The following is an 18280-nucleotide window of genomic DNA, read 5'->3' as shown; positions in this document are numbered from 1 at the left end:
GCGTTCGGAGGAAGGCGCTCGTCGAGCCTCTCACCGTTTGATCGACGCCGCCGGCGGCGGCGGCACGACCCTCCCGCCGCCTTTCCTCCCCACGCCGTCCGACGCCACCTTCCCCCCCCACGGCCGAACGACCCCGCGCACGTCCCCGCGCACCGTCTCCCGGCGCTCCTCCGCGTTCACGCGCGAGTGCACGCGCTCGTCGTTCGTCTGCGTCGCCGACTCGCTAAACCTCCTCGCGCGCGCCTTCGCCGCCGCCGCCGCCTCCGCCTCCCGCCGCGGCCGCTCGTCGCGCTCGCGCATCTCCTCGAACGCGCGCAACACCGCGTCCGCGACGACCGCGCGCTCGGCGCGGCTCAGATCCTTCGCCGCCCTCGGCGCCGGCGCGGCGCGCTCGCGCGCGCGTCCGTCTTCGACGCGGCCCCGTTCCCACGACGCCGCCGTCGGCAGCCTCTCGTTCCCGGGCTTGACGTTCACGCCGTCCGCGTCTCCGCCGGGGCACGTCGCGACGACGCGCGGCATCGCGGCGCGCTTCGCTTCGTCGTCGAGCTTCTCGAGGTACGCCGCGACGGTCGCCGCGACGACGTCGAACGCGCGGTCGCCGATCGACGCGCGGTCCGCGTCGAGCGCCGCGGAGGCTGAATCCTTCTCGGAGACGGCGCCCTCCAATCGCTGAGGGTGATCATCGTCCGTGCGAAGCGACGAACGTCGGGGTGGAGTTGAGGGGTGCGTCAGATGAGTCGAAAGGCGTCGAGGTGTGTGCGTCGGGATTGTGAGCGAGGGACCCTGATGGGCGGAGAGAAACGACCGCCGGGAAGTAAAGTCCTTAGGGATCGGCGTTCACCACGCGAACGCGGTCGTACGGGGACCGGTGTGATGATCGAACGCGCCTCGGCGCGGAGAACCATCTTCCGCTGCGCCTCCCCCATCGCGACGATCTCCTCTTGCACGAGCTCGTCGTCGTCCGCGCGCTTCACCGCCATCTCCCGCAGGCGCTCCTCCCCGAGTTTCAGCTCCGCGATCAGCGACTCGACCTCCGCTCGGAGCTTTTCGCCGCGCCGCGCGGCTCTCGCGTTCATCTCGTTCGCGAGCTCTAAATCCACGAGCGTCTCTCCGCTCGCGCGCCTCTGCTCGTCCGACCTCGCGAGCGCTTTCTCCGCGCGCTTGCTCGACGACGCGAGCTCCATGGAGAGCTCCTCGTTCTCCAGGATCGTCCGCTTGGTCGTGACCTCGAGCTGGTCGTCCGTCAGACGCATGAGCTCTTCGTTCGTCGCGCGAACCTTCTCCGCGAAGTCTCGTTCCAACTTTGGGTCGACGGTCCACACGAGCGAACGTCGGGGTGGAGTTGAAAGGCGTCAGATGGAGTTGAAAGGCGTCGCGAACGGGGTTCGAAACCGAGGGGTGGGAGGAGAGATGCGCCGGCGAAAGTCCTCAAGGATCGGCGTTCACCACGCGAACGCGGCCGTACGGGGACCAGTGTGATAAGTTGAACGCGCCTTATCCCGCGCCAACGCCGCCTCGCGCTCCGCGTCCGATATCTCGTTCTTCTGCGCCTTGTTCTCGCTCACCAGCGCGCTCGTGATCGCCTCCAGGCCGCCGACGATTCGATCGCGGTCCGCCTTGAGCTCCTCTGCGGCCTTCGCCTTGGGGTCGTTCCATGCGAAGAATCGCATCGTCGGGGCGGAGTCGAAAGGCGTCAGACGGAGTCGAAAGGCATCGCGGTGTGTCGGGATTGAAACCGTGATGTGGGCGGAGAGTGACGAAGGGCAAAGTCCTTAAGGAATCGCGTTCACCACGCCGACGGGGTCGTATGGGGACCAGTGTACAGAACGCGCCTTGGCCGCGAAGGTCTCGCGTTCCTCGAGCAGCCGCGCTTCGCGCTCGACGCGCGCGCCCTCCTCCGCCGCCATCTCCTCCGCGTGCCGCGCCTTCTCCTCCTCGATCTGCCGCTCGTACTCCGCCGCGAGCGCTTCCAGGCGCGTCAGCGCGTGCTCCCTCGCCGCGATCTCCGCGGTGACGTACTCCGCGACGTCGCGCTCCGTCTCCTCCTCGCGCGCGATCGCGTCTCGCAGCGCCTCTCGCGTCGCCGTCAGCGCCTCGGTCGCGCTCGACGCCTTGGCGAGGCACGCGCGCATCTCGTGGAGCTGGACGTCGAGGACGTGGATCTCGCGGTTCGCGATGGACGGGTCGTGCGGCGGGTGGGGCTTGGCCGCGGCGGGCGTTGCGGCGGCGCCGGCGTCCTTGCCGCCCTTTCCGCCCGGCTTCTTAGGAGGCATCGTCCAGTCGCGACGGACGCCTCCGCGGATTCGCCTCGGCCCTGGCGGGTCGCGCGCGCGCCTCCCGCCGGCCGCGCGCGGTCGTCGTCTCCTCTCCTTCGCGCGAGGGGCGCGCTCCGCCGCGCGCGCGCCGTCCTCCCGCGGACGCCGTCGCCGTCGCCCTCCCGACGCGCGTCTCGTTGTCATCACATCCGTGATGATGACTCGATTTGGCTCGTTCGAGATCCGTTTTCGACTGATCATTTTCATCGAGGCTTCCGATGAAGAAGTTCAGTGAAGTTTCTTTCAAAATTGTTTTTCAAAGGGCCGCTCGTTCTCGTTCGCAGAATCGCATTCCGGTCGCCGCACTTTTTACTATCCTACAGTATCCACTCGACGATCGAGCGCGGCACTTGCTCACGCGCGGTCGCCCCGCTCGCACTCGACGGAGAGACCCCTCCTCGTCTCCGCTGCCACCGGCTCGACTTTCGCATCGGCCGAGACCCTCGTCGCACGCATCGCGCATCGGTTTCCGTCCGAGACGACGCGCATCGTCACCATGGCTTCATCGTCCGCCGCTTCGATGTCGACGATTTCGTCGGCCGCCGCCTTCCGCGCGGGCCGTCGCCGATCGACCGCGCGTCGCTCTCGCGCGGTGCGTCCCAACTCGCTCGCGTTCTTCCGCCCGCCCGTTCGCGCCGTCCGTCGCGACCCGCGCGTCGCGACGTCTCGACGCGTCGCCCCGCGGCCGGACCCGCGACGCCGCTCGCGGGCGCCGTCCGAGCCGTCGCGAGAGGGGGTTCCTTTAGGGCGCGGAGGAACTGATGGAAAAACGCGCCCGAATGAATCGTCGACTCACCCGCCTTTCCCTCTTCCCCCTCCCCCTCGCGCCTCTCCTCGCGCCTTCGCGCAGACCCCGACGACCCCGACGCGTCGTGGCGGCCATCGCCGCGCCGACGCTGCGCGATTCAGCGTCCGCGTCGTCGCGGCGGCGACGAACGACGAGGTCACGGTCAAGCAGACGGATCTCGGCGATTGCAAGGTTCGCCTCGAGGTCACGGTCCCGACGGCGGTGCAGACCGAGGCGCGGCAAAACTGCCTCGAGGGATTCGCGGAGAAGACGCAGATCCCCGGGTTCGCGCAGTACAAGAAGAGCGGCGGCCGCAAGAAGGGCGCGAACGTTCTTCCCCCCGCGGGGGTCATCGTGAACTTCGTCGGCGAGAAGGAATTCGGAGCCGCGTGCGCTGAGGAAATGTTACAGCTGTCGCTCCCGAAAGCGATGGAGGTGGTCTCCGCGACCGCGCTTCAGGATAGCGAAAAGATCGAGACCTCCTTCGACGATCTCCTCAAAGCGTTCAGCGGCAAGGAGTGCGAGCCCACCGGCGACGTCATCTACTCAGTGACCGTCGAGGTCGTCCCCACGATCAAGTGGACCGGGGACTACCGCAAGCTGTCCGTGACGGTCACCTCGCCGGGCGACGACGAGACGGACGCGCTCGAGGCGGAGGCCATCTTCAACACGCGGCTGCGCGGGCTGGGCACGATGCGCGTCGTCGTGGACCGCGGGCTCGAGATTGGCGACCAGGCGGTCATGGACCTCGAGGCGGTCAACGCGGAGACGAGGTCGCCCATCGACGGGATCAAGCAGAAGAAGTTCAGCCTGGACACGGGCGCGGCGAGGGTGAACCTCCCGGGTTTGATCGACGGAATCATCGGGATGAAACTGGGGGAGCAGCGCACGTTCCCGATCACGATGCCGAACGACTGGCCGCAGGCGTTCTTGCGCGGCGTCACCGCGGACTTCACGGTGGACCTGCGCGAGGTGTTCGAAAACACCGTCCCCGACCCCACGGATGACATCGCGTCGCAAATTTACCCGGACGCGACGTCCATCGCGGAGGCGAAAGAGAAGATTCTCGAGGCGCAGAAGGAGAACACGAAGGCGATGCTCGAGCAGGCGACGAACGAGGCGCTCGTGGACGCGCTCGCGGCCATCTGCGACGCCCCGCTGCCCGCGTCCATCGTGGAAGAGACGGGGCGGCAGATGTACTCGGAAAAGATGCTGGAGGCGCAGATCGGCCAGCAGATGTCCATGGACGTGATCAACCAGCTCGCGGCGCCGGAAATGGTGGACGAGTACCTTCGAACAAACAAGGAGTCCATCGAACTCATCGTGCGACGGACCGTCGCGTGCGAGGAGCTGTTCCGCCTTGAGAACATCGAGGTCACGGAGGAGGAGTTTAAAGCCGAGGTGGTCAGCGCCAAGGAGGAGTTCGAGCGGTACGGGACGGAGTACGACGTGCAGCGGTTGGTGGAGCAAGCGGGGGAGGTGATCGAGGCGAGGAAGTCGCTGGATTGGCTCAGGGAGCACGCGACGATCACGATCGCGCCGCCCGCGGGCAAGCAGTGAGGATGGAGCGAATGAATGATGAAAAAACCACCGACGGCCGCGAAGCCGCGGCGGGCGGCGAGGACGGCGCCCGCCGAGGAGGCTGGCGGCGGGACGTGGTGGTATATCTATGTGTTTATTATAAATACGCGCGGTATCGTAAACGATAAAACGCGCGTCTCTCTTCGTGAAGACGACGAGGGGAATCGGACAGAGCAGCCCCCCGCCTCTTTTTCGACCAGACGCTTCGTCAAAAGGCTGGCTTTTTAGGAGCCGTTTCCAGTCTCGAAAACTCCGAAAGAGGTCAACGACAGACGAGCGTCGCGAGCGCGAGGGGGAACGCACGTCGACGCGCGCGCCCACCTCGCACGCGCATCAGAGCGCTCACTCCCCGCGCGCGGCGTTCACGCGTCCGCTCTCGCGACCGCGACCTCGCCTCCGCGCCGCGCCGCCGCCGCCGCCGCCGCTCGCGCCGTCCGCGCCCGCTCGACTCCTTCCCCCCGAGGAGCCGAGCCAGATCTGCGACAACAAGATGGCGTCCTCCTCCTCCTCCCTCCGCGGCCTCCGCCGCCTCGCCGCGGCGACGCGCCGCCCCGCAGTCGTCGCCTCCGCCGCGCGAGCGAAAGCGACGCAGGCGATGACCGCGTCGCACGCGCAGCAACTCTCGTCGAACGCGCAGGAAGAGCTCGACGCCATGCCGTTCTGGGTGCCGTGGACGGGAAGCGCTCTCAATCGCGCGCTCTCGCCGTCGCAGCTCGAGCTCTTCGCGTCCAAGTTTCTCGCCGCCGCGGCGTCGGCGTCGTGCGCGTCCACGCCGTCGATGGCGGTGGCGGCGCTTCGAAAGGAGCGCGACGACGCGCTGACGCGCGCGCGGACGATGGAGGCGTCGCTCGCATCCTTTTCCCACCGCGCGTCCGACGCGGAGTCGAAACTCTCGCTCGCGAAACACGCGCTCGCGAGCGAGCTCGCGACACTTCGCGCGGACAAGGAAGCCGCGGAGCTCACCGCCGCAGACTACAGGATCGCGCTGAACGCGTTACGGGAGGAATCGCGATCGCGGTCGACGACGGACCGAGACCGCGCCGACGCTGACGCCGCCGCCGTCGACGCGAGACTCGCAGAGGTTACCGACGCGCTCGATCGCGCCGAGGCGAGGACGACGGCGGCGACGGCGCGCGCGCTCGACGCGGAGCACGCGCTCGCGTGCGCCCTCGAGGACGCCGCGAAGGCGAAGGCGAAGGCGAAGAGCGGCGCGGCGCATCACGCGACGTACGGCGCGCTGCTTCACGATTTCGGGTACAAGAGAGTGTACGCCACGCCGGTGACTTCGCTGACGTCCAAAGGTGCGTTCTCCTCACACTGGTCCCCATACGACCGCGTCGGCGTGGTGAACGCCGATCCTTAAGGACTTTTGCCGGCGCATCTCTCCGCCCATCACCCCTTGCTTTCAATCCCGTCACACCTCGACGCCTTTCAACTCCAACTGACGCCTTTGAACTCCAAAGAACGCGTCGCGGTGTACGACCAACAGCGAGCGTTCCGCGCGGAGCGCGCGGAGACGATCGCGGAGGAGAAGGCGAAGGAGGCGGCGGAGTTGTCCGGGGGCTTCTGCATCCCCGGGGTCATCTCCATCGCGGAGGGCACCGCGAACGTCAAGGGCGGCGGCGCGCGGAAGAAGAAGGGTTCGAAGGATTCGAGCGGCGACGTCGTCTCGGCGTCCATCCTCGACGGGCAACACCGCGTTGGCGCGTTGGACATCCTCCTCGCGCGCGGCGTCCTCAAACCCACCGACGCGATCCTCACCGAGGTGTTCCCGAACGTGGACGACGTCCGCGCGGCGGCGTTGTTCACGGAGATCAACGCCGCGACGCCGATTCGGTTCATGGACCTCCCCGGCGTCGTCGAGCCCGACGCGAAGTGGGCTCTGGAGGGCGCGGCGGCGAAACTCCGCGACGCGTATCCCGCGATGTTCTCCCCGAGCGTGCGGTGTAAGGTGCGTTCTATACAAAAGTTTTTCACCCATCGTCCGGTTTCAACGTTTGATCGCGTCCCCTTTCAACTGACTGGTGAACTATTTTTGTATGGAATGGCCCTAAAAGATCCCGAACGTGAACATCGACGCGCTTCGGGAGGAGCTCCACGGCGCGGAGGTGGGCTCGAGGCTCGGCCTTATAACCGAGGACGACCTCGTGGGGTGGATGCTGAAGGTCAACGCCGAGCTCGCGGAGCGGTCGGAGAAGCAGTGGCTGCGGCTGCGGCCCAAGCGCGGCCGCGCCGCGCGAGGGAGCGAGGAGACGTATCTGAAGGCGCTCGCGAAGGCGAGGGAGCACGGGTTTTTCCTCGGCATGTGCGACAGCTGGCTCGACGGGCCGGAGGACTGAGTTCCGGCGCGCGGGGGCGGTTCAAGTTCTATGAACGACGACGAGAAGGGGGGGTCGGGGTTTGCGTTTGAGAGCTAGTTCAATTCGTCGCTGGTCGCGTTCCTTCGCGACGCGTGCTACCGCATCAAGACATCGCGCGAGTGAATGAAAGACACAAAACGCGTCCGTCCATCTACACGACGCAGCGCACACTACGTCACCGTCGCCTCCGCCTCCGCCCCCGCCCCTGTGCCCTCATTCTCCTCGGGCGCGCCGACCGCGAACGAGCTCCTCAGCCTCTTGATGGTCTGCGCCCCCGCTCGCCAATTCTCCGGAAACGCGTCCACGGAGAAGACGTACAGCGTCCCGTCCTTGATCGTCGCGCTCAGAAGGTATATGTGCTCCGGGTACAGGCACCCCACCGCGCTCGGGCACGACTTCGGCGGCGGGCTCGCGACGAGCTCGTAGTCGTAGTACACGTCCCCGGTGGTCGCGTCGACGCGCTTCGCGGCGCCGAGGAGATCCGCGCGGCGATACTGAGGGTCGAGGGTCCGTACGAGCGAATATCGGGGTGAGGTTCAAAGGCGTCAGATGGAGTTGAAAGGCGTCGAGGGCGGGGGGATTGAAAGCGAGGGGTGATGGACGGAGAGACACGCCGGGAGAGAAAGTCCTTAAGGATCGGCGTTCAACACGCCGACGCGGTCGTACGGGGACCAGTGTGAGACAGAACGCGCCGAGTCGTCGATCGCGTCCAACCCGAGCGCCTTCGCGACGTCGACGTTCTCCGGCTTTCCCAGGTCCGCGATGGAACGCGCGCCGCTCGCGTCCGCGAAGCCTCTCGTGACGTACGCCGTCGCGTTGACGATGACCACGCCGTTGACCGGGTCCGCGATGTCTCGCCACGACGACGTCGTCGGCGTCTCCGCCGGCGGTCCCGGGACGGACCACAGCGACGACGCGCGAAAGTAGCACGGCGCGACGGACGGCGACGTGTTGGCGAACATGACGCGCGGTGGGAACGTCGCCTCGCCGCTGTTGCTCGAGAGGACGGAGTTCATCGCGGCCTCGATCTCCGCCTGCGCGGCGTCCTCGTCGTCGTCGTCGTCGTCCGCGGCGGCGCGCGACGACGCGAATCGCGTCGACGTCGACGCGGCCGCCGACGCGAGCGCGGACGCGGCGGCGACGAGCGCGCGTCGGCGCGCGACGACGACGACGACTTCGCGCGCGACTTCGGGATCGACGGTCGCGTCCGCGGCGTCGCGCGGCCGGCTCGCGGCGGCCGCGGCGACGCGTCGTCGCGACGACGACGACGACGACGACGACGACGACGCGACGACGACGCGCGCGGGTGCCCTCGCGGCGGACGCTGCCGATCGCGCGGGCGGCCGGGACGACGACGACGACGATGACGCGCGCGCGGGGCGACGCGCCGACGCGGCCGCCGACGCGGACGTCATCGCTCTCGACGCCATCCCGAGCGACGACGGAGCGGAGGAGCGCGGCGGGACGGACGACGGGCTCGGCGCGCGGATAGAAGAGAGTGGTGATGACGCGGCGACGCGACTTCCTGTCTGTTCGTGATGAGACTGGTATCGAATGCGGTGGGCTCAGCTGGTTCAAGGTTAATTCAAGGTTAATTCAAGCGCGGACGCCGCCGAGCTCGACGACGTTCCCGTCCCCTCACATTTTCTACGATTAGAAAAGACCTCCGTCCGTCCGCGCGATCGACGCGCACGGCGCGCGCGACGCGCGGGTCCCGGACGAACCCGCGCGTCGCGCGATCGACGCTCCCGACCGCCGCGAGGAAAATATCCACCGCAAGGAATAAAACTTAATTTAATGCACTCGATCGGACCGAGCGACCCCTCGCGATCGCTTAGCGGTGCTGGATCATCGTCATGTTTGACGGCGCGAGCGTCGCCGGGAGCTGGCCGTTCATCTGCTCCATCGTGTAGATCCCGCGGCACTTCAGCTCGCGCGCGTGTTGCATCAGCACGCACGGGAGGCACACGCACGAGCAGCACTTGTCGCCGAGGCAGTCCGACTCGGTGATCCCGAGCTTGGTCTTGAGCGCGGTGCGGTTGGGGCCGGTGATGCAGCAGCCGTTGACGAGAATGTTGGGCGCGCACAGGCAGCAGCAGGCGTTGCAGAAGCCTGTTAAGCACGGGGGGAGGGAGGGAGGGGGGTCCGGCGTCGGATCGAGCGCGCGCGGGGGGCGGGGACGGAAAAGGCAACGCGGGGAGAGGAAAGAGGCCGCGTGCGGGCGCGTCGGGATATACAGGGGGCGAGTAGGAATCGTGACGCACTTTTGCCCTGGATGATGCGATCTTGCTGACCCGTGAGGGAGTTAATGGACAGGCAGCAGGTATCGCAATCGCTGAGGCACGAGCAGAGCCCGGTGGACCATTTCGCGGACATCTTGTTTGGATTTCGTGCGGTGTTACGCGCGCGTGATCGTCGTTGTGAATTGTGCTGGTGAATCGAGGGCGACGATCGTCGACTCCGAAGACGGGGACGCGGACGCGGCGACCGGCCGGGATATTTTTTACAGACTAATTGCTCTGTGCAAATTATTGTACACGGCGTCGTTTTTTCGGTTACACGCGTTGACCCGCGATTTTTCGTCAAACGGCGACTTTTTCGCGGTTCAAGCGACGGGCCGATGTCGATCGCGTCGAATTTTGATCGGGGTCGCCCTGCCGGTGAAAAACACATCTCTCGCGATCGACGGGCTCGCGTCGAATCAACGCATATTTATCACAGCGTGTGTCGCTCCACGGCGAACGCGCGCGCGTCCTCGCCCTCCCCCCGCTCCCCCTCCTCCTCCTCCTCGCGCCGTCCTCTCTTCTTCCCGCCCTCGCCGCCGTCGCCGTCCACCGCGACGTCTCCCCCGCCCCCGCGCGCGTCCTCCGCGTCCTCGTCCTCAGCGCCGCGTCCCCGCCACCGCCGCACGAGGCGAACGAGCGCGTCTCTTCCCCGCCGCGCGCCGCCGCCGTCCTCGCGGTCGCGATCGCGCTCGCCGCCGCCGCCGAGGTCCGGCGCCGCGCAGCACGGCGATCGAAAGCACCTCACGCCCGCGTACGCGAGCGCGAAGGCTATCCCCGCGGCGACGATCACGGCGACGATGATGACGACCGTCCGCGTCGATTCGAACCCTGAGGGCCGTTCCATACAAGCGAACGTCGGGGTGGAGTAGAAAGGCGTCAGTTGGAGTTGAAAGGCGTCAGTTGGCGGGGATTGAAAGCGAGGGGTGGGCGTAGAGATGCGCCGGGCAAAGTCCTTAAGGATCGGCGTTCACCACGCCGACGCGGTCGTATGGGGACCAGTGTATAGAACGCGCCTGAACCGTCGCCGGACGCGGACGGGTCCGGGTTGAACGGCGGCGACGACGCGAGGACGCTCACGGATCGCCGCGGCGGCGGCGGCGGCGGCGGGGCGTTGAGCCACGCGAGGAACGCGTCGAAGTACTCGTCGATCGTCGGCGGCGGAGGCGGCGGAGGCGGAGGCGGTAGATCGTCGTCGCGCGCGCCGCTCGCGGCGACCTCAGACGCCGCCGCCGCCGACGACGACGACGACGACGCGGCGTGAGGGCCGTTCTATACAAGCAAATGTCGGGGTGGAGTTGAAAGGCGTCAGTTGAAGTTGAAAGGCGCCGAGGACGGGGATTGAAAGCGGGGGGTGGGCGGAGAGAGACGCCGGGAAAAGTCCTTAAGGATCGGCGTCCACCTCGCCAACGGGGTCGTATGGGAACCAGTGTATAGAACGCACCTGAGCGGCGGCGTTCGCGTCTCGAATCGCGGCGAGAATCGCGGACGATTCCGCGCACGCGACGCCGCCGTCTGTCGCCGCCGCGGGCACGCCGCAGACGCGCGCCAACGCCGCCGCCGCCGTCATCGTCGTCGTCGTGACGCCATCCGATAACCCGTTACCGCTATTCTCGAACAGCGCGATCGCGCACTCGCACGCGGCGGCGACGTACGCGGCGACGGCGTCGCAGCACCCGCCCGTCAGCGTCTCCACCGTCGGCGCGAGACCGAATTCGGGTGTAGTTTGTAACGCGTCTACCCCGCACGTTACGCGTACCTCCGGTCGCAGCGACGCCGCGCACCTCGCCGCGCGCTCGAGCCACGCCCACCGTAGCATCTCGACGTCGGACGCGTGGACGACGACGACGTCGGACATCGTGAAGCGCGGCGACGGCGACGGCGACGGCGCGTCGACGACGACGCTCGCGGACTCGCGCACGACGACGGCGACGACGTCCCCTTCGCCCTCGCCGCGCGCCGCGCCCAGCCCCAGCTCCACTCGCGCGCGCGTGCCGTTGGCGTACGCGCGCGCGCCGCTCGGCGTCGCCGCGGCGTCCGCCTCCTCCGCCGCGACCGCGTGCAGCGTGCACGGAGCGGACGAGGAGGAGGAGGAGGAGGAGGAGGCGTCCGCGGCGAGGCGCCAGCCGCCGCCGCCGCCGCCGCCGCCGCCGCGCCAATCGAGCGCGCACGAACGCCGGAGTCCATCGGACGTCCACGCGTCGATCGTCAGCGACGCGTCGGCGGCGGCGTCGGCGGCGTCGTTCGGCGCGCCGAGGACGACGATCACGACCCTCGCGTCGTCGTCGTCGTCGTCGTCGTCCGCGCCGGCGCTCGACGACGACGCTCTCGTCAGGCGCAGCGCGCCTCCGGGGGACAGCTCGACCGCGCCCGGGTCGCTCGGCGCGTCGTCGTCGCCGCGCTCGAGCGCGGGCGACGTCACGGACGCGCGCCATCCGTCGTGCGCGAGCACGCCGTCGTCGACCACGACGACCGCGGCGTCCGCGACGACGACGCCGCCGCGGAGACGCGACGTCGTCGTCGTCGTCGTCGTCGTCGTCGTCGTCCGCGCGAGATCCGCCCGCGCGCGGGGCGCGACGCCGCCGCCGCCGCCTCCGCGAGCAGAGCCGCTCGGGCTCAAGAGCGCGGTCGCCACGAGCAACCGCCACGTCGCGGGGGCGATCGGCGCCGTCCCCGCGCGAGTTTGGCGACGACGCGCGACGCGCGACGACGGCATGGCGCGCGCGCGGTGCGCGATGATGGGACGGATGTCGCGCCTCGGGCGTTACGTCCAACGAAACGCCCCTTCTGTCTGAGCGAATCCACGTCAGCGCCGAACGCGACGACTGGAATCTTCAACGACGACGCGGCGAGGCGCGCGGAGACGCGTCACACGCGCGAGCGCATCTCGTCCGCTCGCGCGTCATCCCCGCCTCTTCGCCTCCCCTCGCTCCATCTCCCCCGACGTCGTCATGTTCGCCGCGATCGAGAGCGGGACCGCGCGCACGCCGTGGGGGTTCGACCAGACCACCGGCGCGGCGTCGTATCTCGGAAACAACGACGAGCAGCGAATATCCGGTGGGTGGGATTGCGATAAAGCGCCGTCGTCGCGCCCGCCGCGCGCGTCGCGTCGTCCGAGATCCCCGCGACTGACGCGCCGTCGCGAACGCCCCTCGTCCCTCCTCCTCCTTCTCCTCCTCCGCCTCCGCCTCCGCGCGCAGAGCGTCACCTGATGCACCACCTCGACGTAATGACGCGAGGGTTCCAGGTCGAGACGCGCACGCGGATACCCGCGAAAAAGTTGCACGTGCGCCTCACGCGCATCGACGCGTCGCCGTCCGCGAGCGCGCGCGCGACCGCGGTCCTCGCCGCGTGGGACGGGTTTCCCGCGGTCTCGCGCGCGAGCGCGGGGCACGCGCACGTCGTCATGAACGGCCATGTCGGAAACGCGCGCGAGATGCGCGAGCTGTACGCGCTGCCCCCGGCCGAGCCGACGGTGCGCGAAACGCGTCGGGGACGTCGAAAATCGCGTCGAATCGCCATTTTTTTTTTCATCTCACGCTCATCTTCTCTCCGACCGCCTCCGTCGCGCGCAGGGCCCGCACTTCATCGCGAAGATGGACGGATCGATCGTCCCGCCGCCGCCGTCGCCGCCGCCGTCGCACGAGGGCGCGGCGCTCATCCTCGCCCTGTACGCGAAGCGCTTCGAGGACAAGGACGGCGACCCGAGCGACCAGCCGTCCACCGCGCTCACCGCGTGCGAAGGCGAGTTCGTGATCAGACTACGTCCCACACGCGCCGCGTCGCGCGTTAAGCGTCGTTTCTTGAGGACTGACTCGCTCTATTTCTCAACCGCCGCTTGAAAAAACGTCTTTCGTAACGCTAACGTAACGCTTCTCTCATCAGGGTCGTTTTCGTTCGTCCTGATCGACGAGGAAAAAGACGTCGTGCTCGTCGCGCGCAGCGCCGAGAGCGACACGCACCCGATGTTCTGGGGCACTGCGCCGTCGAACGGCGGGGAAGATGGAACGTCAACCGACGCATCACACGCGAGCGACGACTGGGACGGCGCGCTGCTGCTCTCCAACGACTTGGCGGCCATAGACGTCGCGTGCGGCGGCGCCGCGGCCGCCTTCCCGCTCGGCGCGTACTACTACAGAGACGCGTCGATGGACGTCGGCGTCATTCAGGCGCGTTCTATCTCAAACTGGTCCCCATACGACCGCGTCGGCGTGGTGCACGCCGATCCTTAAGGACTTTTCTTCCCGTCGCATCTCTCCGCCTACCCCACGGTTTCAATCCCGACACACCGCGATGCCTTTCAACTCCGCTTCTGACGCCTTTGAACTCCACCCCGACGTCGCTTCGTACGGACCCTCGACCCTCAGAGGCTCGCCGTGAACTGCCGCGGCGTGAAGCGACGCGTGAACCCGCTGCATCGCGTGAACAGCAGCGGGCAGGTCTGCGGCCTCGGGTTCTTCACCGAGAGCGGCAGCGATCTCGCGTCGCTCTCGCACAAGTTCATCACGTGATGCGACGCGAAGAAGCGCGACAGACGACCCCGAAGACGAAAGAAATGTTGTTTTTTTACCACCAGACCGCGCCGCGCGGCGTCCGCCGCCGGCGGCGCCCTGTACACGTGTACAGTACCCCGATGTATGTAACGATGACCGAATAAGAACGCATAAAAACTCTATCATATGATACCCTACCTACTACATCACATACCCCTATTTCATAACGTATCCAGCGCGAAGACGCGGCGCCCCAACGCGCTCACGACCCCAGACGTCCCGTTCGCTTCCAACGCGCGCTCGATGAACCTCGCGCGTCGCCGCAATCGCCCTCTCCCCGCGCCCTCCCGCCTGAACCCCTTGACGAACTGCGCTATCCTCGGCACGTCGCTGTCGTTCGGCGCCGCCCCGTGCGCGAGCCGCTGGTCCCAGATCACGTACGACCCTTCCCTCGCGGTTACGCGCGTTTTCCTCTCGTGGATCGCGTCGCGGTCGCCAAACTTAGGGTCGTTCCATCGTTCAAAGCGACGTCGGGGTGTAGTTGAAAGGCGTCAGTTGGAGTTGAAAGGCGTCGCGGTGTGTCGGGATTGAACGCGAGGGACCCTGGGCGGAGAGAAACGCCAGGAGAGAAAGTCCTTAAGGATCGGCGTTCACCGCGCGAACGGGGTCGTACGGGGACCAGTGTAAGGAGAACGCGCCTTGAACGACCCGGCGCCGTCGCCGCGCCACACCAACCGATTCGCGTCCGCGTCCGCGTGCGTCTCCGCGTACGCCCGCCACGAGCTCCCCAGCGCGCGACTCCACTTCGCGAACGTCGCGTGGAACCCGGGGACCAAGACCGTGCCGCCGTCCTCGACGCGGTTGTCCGCGAGCGCGATGACGCCTTGGACGTGCGGCCCTGAGGGTCGTTCCATACAAAGCGATGTCGGGGTGGAGTTGAAAGGCGTCAGTTGGAGTTGAAAGGCATCGAGGGCGGGGATTGAACACGAGGGGTGGGCGGAGAGACACGCCGGGAAAAGTCCTTAAGGATCGGCGTTCACCACGCCAGCGCGGTCGTATGGGAACCAGTGTATAGAACGCGCCCGAAGCCGCGGACACCGCGTTGGTCTCTTTGCTAAAGTCGCGCGCGTGTTCAAACGGGAGCCGGTCCGCCTTCGCGCGCGGGCCGATCGCGTCGTCGACGTGGCCGTCGTTTCCCGCCACATTCGTGTCCGACACCGAGACCGAGACGTCGTCGTCGTCGTCCAGCGCGCGCGCGTTGAGCGCGTCGTCGCCGTACGTGAACGGGTTGAGGTCCAGGTGGAGGTTTCCGCGCGTCTTCCACTCCGGCTTATCCACCAGCTCGGTCGTCGTAACCGTCGTTTCTCGACCGTTTTCAACGTCGTCGTCAGCACTCGGTCTGCGCCTCAGCGAGAGCCCTCTTGTCGGTCGGTACAGGCACCAGCGATCTTGGCTCACGATGACGTCTCTCGGGGACACGGACACGCGAGCGGCGTCGGCGTCGTCGCCGCCGCCGTCGCCGGCGTCGCCGTCGGGGAACGACGAGAGCGCCGCGGCGAGGCACGCGATCACCTTCGGGTTCTGTCGGTTCATCACGCACCTGGGCGTAAACACGGACGGCTCCGGCGCGAGGCCGTACGTGTCGGACGACAACGCGTGCCACGTGTTCGCGTCGTCCCTCGACAGCGCCGCGCCGCGATGGCGATGCGTCGCCTCGAGGTAATCCCAGATCTCGTCGCGCGTCGCCGCGCACTCCTCGCGCGTGAGGACGTCGCGGAACACGACGAAGCCGTACCTGCGCCAGTGCGCGATCGCATCCGCGTCCACGCGGACGTCCTCCGCGCGCGCATTCGACGGCTCCACCCCGGGCGCGATGCTCGGCGCGTCGAACGCGAGGACGAACCCGTCGGCGTCCACGGGCGGGAGATCCGGGGGAGGGTACGTCGCGACGGCGCGCGCGTCCGTCGCCGCGGTCGCGGCGGTCGCGTCGTCTCCCGCGCCGCTCGCGTCTTGGAGCCCCCCCGCCGCGAGCTTCGCGCGCTTCTTCTTCCGCGACGTCGTCCCGCGCGGGACCCACGTCTTCGCTTTCAGCGCTCGGAGCGTCGCCGCGGCGGCGGCGACGCGCTCGCGCGACGCGCCCGCGTCGTGCAGTCGCCGCACGACGAGAAGCTGTCGATGGTAGTCGTCCGCGTCCTCGATCGCGTCCGCCGCGGACGCGGGCGCGGGCGCGGCGGCGGCGGCGGCGTCGCCGCGACGCATCCCCCGCGCGACCGCCGCGACGCGACGCGAGCGCGCCGAGGTGTGCGCGTGGCGTGATGACGAGCGACCTCGGGGTCCGATCTACACTTAAGTATTTTTCATCTGTCACTGCCAGACTGCACTAACTACCGCCCGCCAGAAGAGACGACTCGACGTCTACACGTACGCTTCCGAGGTCTACTCGCTCGCCCTACGCCGCGCCGACGCGCTCACGCACCGCGCGCTCCACCCGCGCGGCCTCCTCCTCCGCCGCCGCCTCGCACCTCCCCCGCCACCACGCCCCGACGTCCCAAACGTGCCCGTTCGGTTCCACCAGGTGCTTCACGAGCGCGTCCTCGATGACTGACGAAGTATCGGTCGTCAGTTGAAAGGGAAAGCGATGAAATGTTGAAACCGAGGGTTGCGGGTGGGTGGGTGAAAAACGCAAACGTTCGGCGAAGGAGACCGCGACCGCATGCAGCGCGAACAGAACGAACGCACCCGACTTCAACCACCCGTCCACGCCCGGGAGATCCGTGAGACTCAGCCCGCCCAGCCCCTCCGGCGCGATCCGCAGCGACGTCCGCGGCGGCTCCATCAGCGACACGCGCGACCGCGACACGAACGGCGCGCTCGGCTGGAACTCGAGCGACACCTTCGCGTCCAAGTCGCGCGCCTCGAAGAGGACGCGCAGGTCGAGAGACGCGCCGAGACCGGCGACGACTGCGTCCACGCGCATCGCCGCGCCGACGCCGAGCGCGAAGACTCTGAGGGTCGTTCAAGTCCGTACGTAGCGACGTCGGGGTGGAGTTCATAGGCGTCAGACTTGGGAGTTGAAATGCGTCGAGGTGTGTCGGGATTGAAAGCGAGGGACCCTGGGCGGAGAGATGCGCCGGGAAAAGTCCTTAAGGATCGGCGTTCACCGCGCCAACGCGGTCGTACGGGGACCAGTGTACAACAGAACGCGCCTGAGCTCCAAGACGCGCGCGCCGTCGGACGCGCGCCGCGTCGCGCGCGTCACGCGCGCGTTCGAGAACGTCGGCGGCCGCGGGTCGAAGTCGAACGACCGCAGCGTCGCGGACTCGAGCGCGCGCGGGCGGCGCACCGCGAGACGACGCGCGGCGACGTCGCCGACGAGCCGCGCGCTCCAATCCCGCAGGAACCCGCCCCACGCGGACGCGATCGACGCGTTGAGCCACCCCAAGTCGCCGCCGTGGACGTCGTCGTCGTGATGATGGTGGTGGAGGTTTAACACCAGCCGCTCGATGTGCGCGGGGGTCAGCAGGTCTCCGGAGGCGGCGCCGGCGGCGGAAAGCCGTTCTAAGGGTCGTTCCATACAAAGCGATGTCGGGGTGGAGTTGAAAGGCGTCAGATGGAGTTGAGAGGCGTCGAGGGCGGGGATTGAACGCAAGGGATGGGCGGAGAGATGCGCCGGGCAAAGTCCTTAAGGATCGGCGTTCACCACGCCAACGCGGTCGTATGGGAACCAGTGTGAGATAGAACGTGCCTGAGAGCGCGTCGAGCGCGGCGCGCAGACGCGTCGTCTCTTCTCGCGCGCGCGTCGCGTCGCGCCGGTGCGCGTCGCGCTCTCGCTTCGCCTCCGCCGCGAGACGCTCCGTCTCGACGCACCGCGCGTAAATCACCGCGACCGCGAGCGTGCACCACAGCGGGAACCCGATCGTCGTGACGACCAACGCGGCGAGGGTCACAAAGAACGCGACGTGCGCGGCGGGGGGCCACGACGCCGCCGCGGGTGAAAGTTTCTCGAGCCGCGAGCGCGCGGTCTCGAGGACGCGGCGCGTCGTCGCCGCGGGCGCCGCGGGGAGCGCGTGCACGATGGCTTCTGCGATGGACCCGCCGAGGAGGGGTTGTGGTTTCGGCGGCGAGGCGGTCGACGCGGCCGCCGGAGCCGAGGGCGGCGGCGCCGGCGGCGGCGTCGACCGCCTCGCCGCCGAAACCACAACCCCTCCTCGGCGGGTCCATCGCAGAAGCCATCGTGCACGCGCTCCCCGCGGCGCCCGCGGCGACGACGCGCCGCGTCCTCGAGACCGCGCGCTCGCGGCTCGAGAAACTTTCACCCGCGGCGGCGTCGTGGCCCCCCGCCGCGCACGTCGCGTTCTTTGTGACCCTCGCCGCGTTGGTCGTCACGACGATCGGGTTCCCGCTGTGGTGCACGCTCGCGGTCGCGGTGATTTTCGCGCGGTGCGTCGAGACGGAGCGTCTC

The 18280-nt window shown here is 68.1% G+C and overlaps 10 protein-coding genes across 10 annotated transcripts; 3 read left to right on the top strand and 7 right to left on the bottom strand.

Annotated features, from left to right (window-relative positions):
* Positions 1-30: 30 nt before the first annotated feature.
* On the bottom strand, positions 31-2443 carry MICPUCDRAFT_59722 (uncharacterized protein; the record flags this gene model as incomplete). The annotated part of the gene is made up of 4 exons (XM_003059859.1): positions 1791-2443; positions 1490-1640; positions 867-1291; positions 31-783 (listed from the first exon to the last, which is right to left on the bottom strand). Exons 1-4 carry the CDS (start codon positions 2271-2273, stop codon positions 31-33), a joined length of 1812 nt encoding a protein of 603 aa, XP_003059905.1. The 5' UTR covers positions 2274-2443.
* A 368-nt stretch (positions 2444-2811) lies between these two features.
* On the top strand, positions 2812-4662 carry MICPUCDRAFT_40712 (uncharacterized protein; the record flags this gene model as incomplete). The annotated part of the gene is made up of 2 exons (XM_003060147.1): positions 2812-2907; positions 3166-4662. 2 exons carry the CDS (start codon positions 2812-2814, stop codon positions 4660-4662), a joined length of 1593 nt encoding a protein of 530 aa, XP_003060193.1.
* Positions 4663-5173: 511 nt separating this feature from the next.
* MICPUCDRAFT_71066 (uncharacterized protein) lies at positions 5174-7022 on the top strand (the record flags this gene model as incomplete). Its single annotated transcript, XM_003060146.1, has 3 exons — positions 5174-5984; positions 6147-6634; positions 6741-7022. 3 exons carry the CDS (start codon positions 5174-5176, stop codon positions 7020-7022), a joined length of 1581 nt encoding a protein of 526 aa, XP_003060192.1.
* Positions 7023-7086: 64 nt separating this feature from the next.
* MICPUCDRAFT_71065 (uncharacterized protein) lies at positions 7087-8473 on the bottom strand (the record flags this gene model as incomplete). Its single annotated transcript, XM_003059858.1, has 2 exons — positions 7087-7537; positions 7736-8473. The coding sequence occupies 2 exons, from the start codon at positions 8471-8473 to the stop codon at positions 7214-7216; spliced, it is 1062 nt and encodes a 353-aa protein (XP_003059904.1). The 3' UTR covers positions 7087-7213.
* A 130-nt stretch (positions 8474-8603) lies between these two features.
* On the bottom strand, positions 8604-9456 carry MICPUCDRAFT_59718 (uncharacterized protein). The gene is made up of 3 exons (XM_003059857.1): positions 9308-9456; positions 8788-9155; positions 8604-8748 (listed from the first exon to the last, which is right to left on the bottom strand). The coding sequence occupies exons 1-2, from the start codon at positions 9417-9419 to the stop codon at positions 8878-8880; spliced, it is 390 nt and encodes a 129-aa protein (XP_003059903.1). The 5' UTR covers positions 9420-9456; the 3' UTR covers positions 8604-8748; positions 8788-8877.
* Positions 9457-9758: 302 nt separating this feature from the next.
* Positions 9759-12041, bottom strand: MICPUCDRAFT_71063 (uncharacterized protein; the record flags this gene model as incomplete). The annotated part of the gene is made up of 3 exons (XM_003059856.2): positions 9759-10156; positions 10342-10597; positions 10770-12041. The coding sequence occupies 3 exons, from the start codon at positions 12039-12041 to the stop codon at positions 9759-9761; spliced, it is 1926 nt and encodes a 641-aa protein (XP_003059902.1).
* A 168-nt stretch (positions 12042-12209) lies between these two features.
* MICPUCDRAFT_59716 (uncharacterized protein) lies at positions 12210-13836 on the top strand (the record flags this gene model as incomplete). Its single annotated transcript, XM_003060145.1, has 5 exons — positions 12210-12382; positions 12526-12800; positions 12901-13090; positions 13211-13539; positions 13693-13836. The coding sequence occupies exons 1-5, from the start codon at positions 12277-12279 to the stop codon at positions 13834-13836; spliced, it is 1044 nt and encodes a 347-aa protein (XP_003060191.1). The 5' UTR covers positions 12210-12276.
* A 203-nt stretch (positions 13837-14039) lies between these two features.
* Positions 14040-16077, bottom strand: MICPUCDRAFT_59715 (uncharacterized protein; the record flags this gene model as incomplete). The annotated part of the gene is made up of 3 exons (XM_003059855.1): positions 14040-14318; positions 14550-14716; positions 14859-16077. 3 exons carry the CDS (start codon positions 16075-16077, stop codon positions 14040-14042), a joined length of 1665 nt encoding a protein of 554 aa, XP_003059901.1.
* A 190-nt stretch (positions 16078-16267) lies between these two features.
* MICPUCDRAFT_59714 (uncharacterized protein) lies at positions 16268-16795 on the bottom strand (the record flags this gene model as incomplete). The annotated part of the gene is made up of 1 exon (XM_003059854.1): positions 16268-16795. One exon carries the CDS (start codon positions 16793-16795, stop codon positions 16268-16270), a length of 528 nt encoding a protein of 175 aa, XP_003059900.1.
* Positions 16796-16975: 180 nt separating this feature from the next.
* Positions 16976-17392, bottom strand: MICPUCDRAFT_59713 (uncharacterized protein; the record flags this gene model as incomplete). The annotated part of the gene is made up of 1 exon (XM_003059853.1): positions 16976-17392. The coding sequence occupies one exon, from the start codon at positions 17390-17392 to the stop codon at positions 16976-16978; it is 417 nt and encodes a 138-aa protein (XP_003059899.1).
* Between the last annotated feature and the right edge of the window lie 888 nt (positions 17393-18280).

This window comes from Micromonas pusilla (genome assembly GCF_000151265.4).
Source record: "Micromonas pusilla CCMP1545 genomic scaffold MICPUCscaffold_7, whole genome shotgun sequence".
In the NCBI taxonomy this organism is placed as follows: Eukaryota; Viridiplantae; Chlorophyta; class Mamiellophyceae; order Mamiellales; family Mamiellaceae; genus Micromonas; species Micromonas pusilla.
Note: the sequence above shows the minus strand (reverse complement) of the source record. Positions and strands in the feature narration are given on the sequence as shown.

Bases quoted from the DNA above. Each gene is read 5' to 3' on its own strand.
- MICPUCDRAFT_59718 (XM_003059857.1), bottom strand. From the start codon at position 9,419: ATGTCCGCGAAATGGTCCACCGGGCTCTGCTCGTGCCTCAGCGATTGC. The intron at 9,156-9,307 runs GTGCGTCACGAT...CGTGCTTAACAG, and splicing joins TCGCATCATCCAGGGCAAAA to GCTTCTGCAACGCCTGCTGC.